This window comes from Chelmon rostratus, chromosome 11 (genome assembly GCF_017976325.1).
Source record: "Chelmon rostratus isolate fCheRos1 chromosome 11, fCheRos1.pri, whole genome shotgun sequence".
Lineage (NCBI taxonomy): Eukaryota > Metazoa > Chordata > Actinopteri > Chaetodontiformes > Chaetodontidae > Chelmon > Chelmon rostratus.
Window position 1 is genome coordinate 632,889 of NC_055668.1, and position 6,000 is coordinate 638,888.

The 6,000-nt window shown below is 40.8% G+C and overlaps 1 protein-coding gene across 2 annotated transcripts in view; it reads left to right on the plus strand.

Annotated features, from left to right (window-relative positions):
- The window catches only part of tm9sf2 (transmembrane 9 superfamily member 2), a 29,506-nt gene extending 23,979 nt beyond the window's left edge, over positions 1-5,527 (plus strand). For both annotated transcript variants that reach the window (XM_041947503.1, XM_041947504.1), the window contains 2 exons: positions 1,703-1,874; positions 5,180-5,527. In XM_041947503.1, coding sequence (XP_041803437.1) covers positions 1,703-1,874; positions 5,180-5,247 — 240 coding nt within the window. In that variant the 3' untranslated portion in view covers positions 5,248-5,527. The remainder of the gene's footprint in view (positions 1-1,702; positions 1,875-5,179) is intronic.
- The last annotated feature ends 473 nt before the right edge of the window (positions 5,528-6,000 follow it).

A 6,000-nucleotide genomic window follows, 5' to 3' on the forward strand; every position in this document is an offset into this window, starting at 1 on the left:
CAACAAGTGTGCAGGTATTCAGCTGCATCACTATGGACTCCAAAGTGTCTGTGGGACAATGAGAACAACTATACATCTCTTGGAATTAGCTCAAATGTTATGAGGGAAACTTTACAAACTTTCTGTACTTTAAATTTACAAATTTAAAGTACAGAATACATCTGCAGTTACAGTTTGATCTTAATACATTTATTTGACATGAAGTCTAAAGATGTGTCCTGCAGAAAAGCAGTCATGGTCCCAGTAAATACAGTATCCAAGAACAGAATAGACATTTTCCAAAAAATTATCAATTTAACCCCAACCCTTAAGGCAGGCATGTCAAACTGATTCCTTAAAGGGCCATGTGGCTGCAGGTTTTCATTCCAACCAAGGAGGAGCACACCAGACTGGAGTCAATTAATCAGCTGAGCTCCGTCTTCAGCTGATAACTAAGTGATCCCTTGATGTTGATTGGTTGGCCTGGTGTGCTCGTCCTAGGTTGGAACAAAAACCTGCAGCCACACAGCCCTTTATGGAATCAGTTTGACATGCCTGCTTTAAAGGATAACATAGTTCGATGCCCCCCACCGGACTGGCAGAGTGGTGGAGCATTCACTCCCCCCCCCTCCATTAGCTGGCTGATGTGCCCTTGAGCAAGGGCACATCTTAACCCCCCAATATGCTCCCCGGGCGCCTGATGCGGCAGCCCACTGCTCCTGTGTTTCTCACTGCATGTTGCATATGTGTGTGTTTCAGTAAATCAGCGATGGGTGAAATGCAGAGATGCAGTATCTCTAGTTTGGGATTACTAGAGTGAATAAAATTAAAATTAAATTAAATTTACAACCTTTACGACCTTATTTCTAGCATTATTTCTAGCATTAAATACGACCATATCCGTATAATACGAGTACTCGGGGGCATCCGATAATAATAATCTGCGGTGAAACTCGTTCACATTCCAATATTTTGTTCTGATATGCTGGTGCTATTCCACTCTGAGCCCGTGGTGGCATGTTATCAACATCCAGCGTCTCTAGGCAACTACCTCTGACGTGGATGATGTCATTACCGAACGCCGGGCGCTGCGAGCAGCTAGCCACAACACGGCTAACTCTGCGGCGGTCGGCTACGAATACGCAATAACGAACCATAGCTGTGCCAAACTACAGCTAAACTAGCCGACCGCCGGCTCAGAGGGGAATAGCACCAGCATATAATAACAAAATATTGGAATATGAACGAGTTTCGCCGCAGATTATGCGTTTATAGAGGCTGCGCACGGATGCCCCGAGTACTCGCATTATACAGATATACGCGCCACTCCTCTGGGGTTAATTTCTTCAAAACGACTCCAAATGCCACCAAAGTTATCTGGGTGAGTAAATGGTCGTATTTAATGCTACAAATAAGGTCCAGGTTGTAAAAAATGAAAGTTATCCTTTAAGGCCTAGGAGCAGGGGAAGTCTGAGATGCCTTATTAGATGTTCAACAAACCAAATGATGTCTGAATATATTTGTATTTGTTGAATTTGAGCTTGACTTTGTTTTAGGTTTCTGTGTTACTATGATTGATTCAATACTTACCAGCACGTCCCAGCAGTTCATGGCTCTGGAAACAAGGCCACTCTTTTAACCTCTTCACTCGGGGCCTACATTTACAAAACTGTTTGTTACTTCCCGTACATCTCAACTGTGGCTGTTTTTCTCCTCTTCATAGGACTACCATTGGCATTGGCGTTCCTTCCTGACCAGCGGCTTCACTGCTGTCTATTTCTTGGTCTATGCCATTCATTACTTCTTCTCTAAGCTGCAAATCACTGGACTGGCCAGCACCATTCTGTATTTTGGATACACCATGATCATGGCTCTCATCTTTTTCTTATTCACTGGTAGGTATATAAAAAAAAGGGAGGGTTGCAGTAATTCTTAATTCCAGATCATCACAGTTGTTATGTTTCTCATGAACACGGCTACAAAATGGATTCTTTTTGGAGGTTAAAAGTTGGTTGAAAGTTCTCAGTTTAGAGAGTGGATATCTTGCTGTCAGAATTGAGGTATTTTTAAATCTGACTATTATCAATTAAAGGGATTACCGCAATAAAGTCCATGGCAGTATTTTTTGCAATATTAGAAAAAGAAAGAAATTAAAATGACTTGAAAATGCCCTTTATTAGTACATTAGTGTCAACAGCATTTTCTTTTTCATATAAAATGTGTTTTAATCTTAAAATGCTTCTGCTGTTGGTCACAGCTGGCTACTGTGATCGAAGCCAGCTGCATATGAAGCATGTGCAAAAAATTGGCCTAAATTGTCTTTGGCAATGAATGCGTGAACCAAGTACAATTTCAAAACAAAAACAATGTAGCAATCAGTAGCAGTCATTTTATAAAGGTATTAAAAGAGCTGCTCCATTGGGTGACCACATCCATGATTAGTTCATGTACTGGCAGGTTAACAGTCTCTGTTTGGTGGTCAGCTCAGCTGTTGCAGTTGCAAACACTGCTACACGCCTCACTCAAACAAGTAGACGGCTAGCATGGCCTACATTCAAACCTGCTTGTTAAGCAGTTTACAGTGTGTGAAAAAGACTTACTGTGTGGCGACAGTCCGGCCTCTCTCACCGCTACATCCATATTTCGTGCATTGTCTGTAATGACAGCAATACCGTGATGATTGTTGTTATTCTTCATATTGAGCTCCAAGACAGCAGATTTAAAAACCTCAGCTATGTTGAGTGCAGTCTCTGATTGGAAAAGAGGCCACGTCTATAGGTCAGTAACTTGTGAAGTCCACCCTTCTGTGGTTATTGAGATGCACTCTGCTTCTTTAAGGCTCAGTGTCACCTTAGCTTTTGTCTCTTGCTACAGTGCCGGTATCACTGTGTGACTTGAGTGTGTTCCTAATGGAATTGTAGAGATTAGCTCCAATGTGTTTACTAACCTCTGAAATCCATTGTTGTCAGCCACAGAAAATGGCCTGAAGTCTTTGGATATACAGTATATTCATTGATGCATCTTGTTATTTCTTCAGTGACGAGGCAGGTCTCCAAATGCTTCTTTCAGGCTCCTTTGGCCTGGCTAAAGCTTTTTTCTTCACAGTACGATTTTGTGATTTTAGCTTTTCTGGGTAGCGGTGTGCCAAATGGCTTCTCAAGTTTGATGTGTTTCTTGTTGTGTAGTTGACCGTCATCCGGCAGTATTTGCAAGCTGTTTTGCATTTGTCAGTTTCTTTTTCAACATTGTCAGTTCATGAAATTAGAAATCCAAAAACGCCGCCACACGTCAGCTCTAAAGGTCGATGGAGCATCCTCAGTCTCACAGTTGGAACTGTGGAAATCTTTCTCCACAGAAGGGTTATCTTGAACTCTTGACTCTATCCCCAAATATGCAGCAGTAAGATCACTCATGTGAACAAGAGCAGTGGTGTATGTCACAGTTAGGAGTTTGGTTTTTTTTTAATTACTTATTATACATAGATGTAGCAGAATGTAGCTGGCATTAATGTGTTGGGGTTTGAATGTAAATAATCTTGGTACACTCTTTCAAAAAAAAAAAGACATTGAATGCATTTTGTGCAAAACCAATGAAGAGTGATCCACTCTTTGGTCTACACTGAGAGTTGCTGTGCTTGATGTACATAGTTAAATCCTATAAAGAAATGCGACTTAGCAAATGTCAAAGCAACCTGTAAATTACTAATGGAGCTGCTTTGTTGACTGTGACCACTAGAGGATTTTGTACGATGTAAGCATGTGAAACAAACAACTGGGAGGGACAAGAGTGTTATTTTCTCCACTTATCCTATTCGTAGTACATCACAGAATAACTGTCTAAACTCACATGTTTAAGAAGACTTTGGATAGGATGAAAAATAATTACACCAGTGGGGTGTTTTTGTGCACTTGGTCACTTGTATGTTCATAACAGGCTACAGTCTGTCAGTCATCACTGGACCTTTTCCTATTTTAAAGTCTACAAAAACTGATTTTTTCGGATTTGAATGAAATAATTGAACAAATTGATGATACAAAGACCTAAATGACACTTCACAGCAATGGTCCCCAACCTTTTTATCACCGCGGCCCAGGAGGGGAGGGGGTGTATGTAGATATTGTAAATTTAAGAATAAATGTAAATCCACTGTGTACTCGTATGCAACCTTATTAGAGGCTTCCTCGTAACATTGCACCAACGACATTGTCTTTTAATCCAGGGTACTTGGTCTCCAGGTGGCAGTTTTGAGGCTTCATTGCCTCATTAGAGAGCCGGTCATATGATGCACAGCGGGCTCGGTGTGTGGGAATCACCTGTTGACAAATCCAGATTTCAAATAGGACTCCTTTTATTGTCTGTTAAAAGCTTTTTTTCTTGGAAGGCTCTTCTGTCTCTTCACTGGGCCTTTTCCCCTTCGCAAAGAAACTTTCCAAAGACATCTATTTTTTTACTCATTTTGCGAGCTTGTAAGTTAAATTTGAGCTCTCAAGTGACCCAGATGTAACTGAGAGAATCCGGTCATTTTTCAAAATGAAAGATTTTTCAAAATAAAAGACAGTTCAGACTCAGATAATAAATAAAATGGAAATAATTAATTATTTCTTGTGCGGCCCGGTACCAATTGATCCACGGACTGGTACGGGTCTGTGGCCCGGTGGTCAGGGACCACTGCTTTACAGTAATAGTAAAGGTGTTCACGTCTATTCATTTTGAATGCATACAGCCAATGGGGAAACTCCAATACTTGACCGACCAATGATGTACATTCAGTCACTCAGGAAATCAGTGACAGATTTTGGCCCTGCATCATTGCGGTCCAGCAAAAATATTGAGTTGTCCAGCTTTAAGTCTGGCTTCTGCTGTTCACTATTCCAGGGGCCAGTTGTATAAGCAACTGAAAGCCACATAGTGTTTTATGCATTTGACTGCCCAAAGTTGATAAAGGGTGAAACAAATTAGTCTAGAAGTTGTGCTCAGGGAAAAGCTGTAATATTAAACGGTTAAATCTTGTAGTGTCCTGAAATTGGATTCAGCTGTGCTAAAAAAAAAAAAAAATCAATGAATCTCTAATGTTGAATCATTGACGGTGTTCCACTGCCCCTCAACCTCACATGTGTATACATTACATTATGCTGATTTTGTGCTATGGAAAAACTATTTAATATAGCTCTAATTTAATGTGTATTTTCTCTGTCCTCAGGTACAATCGGCTTCTTTGCCTGTTTCTGGTTTGTTACCAAGATCTACAGTGTGGTCAAAGTAGACTGAAGGATTCCAACACAAAGCAGACTATACATTGCTGGAATGGCTGGAGGTTGTTTTTTTTCCATCACTCTCTGGAACATGCAGCACTGTCAAACTGAACTGAATATTATAACCTGAACCTTCACCTTTGCATTTCCTCAAGCACAGAGGACTTTCTGCTTCTGACAGATGACAGTTTCCTTTCTTTCTGTGCCTATAATGTTTTTGTGTGAACATGTGTACACTGGGTTGTAATTTTAAACATACAGTATCAATCTTGATGAAATAAATAATAACTGTACGAGCTCCTTCCCAGTATCTGACACATGGAAAGCTGGCTCATGCCACCCTCAGACAGTGGAGTGACCCAATGCAGACTGAGGACAGAGGCTGTGTCAGCAGTCATGCATGCATTTTACTTTGTTTCATGATTCCTGCACTCTCTGTTTGCAGATGTTGTTGGAAATTGTAGCCATACAAATAACATGACCAGTTGTGGTCACTGGATATGTCAAAATGGGCCAATGCGGCTGTTCATTCTTAAGGCCCCTCTTACGTGCAGCGAGAAATGCAGCCTACTTTTGTTTAAATTTGAAGGTTCATACCAGTGAGTTCTCAATGGTCTCCAGCTTCCTCACATTATTGTGATTTTCATTTATTTGCTGTGTTGGGGGATAACTTACAATTTGGAAAAGAGGTACAGGTTCAGTGAACTAGCCTTCAGTTCTGTGAAAGGGAGATCCTCAAAAGACACTAAAGCACCTTTATAAACTAAAT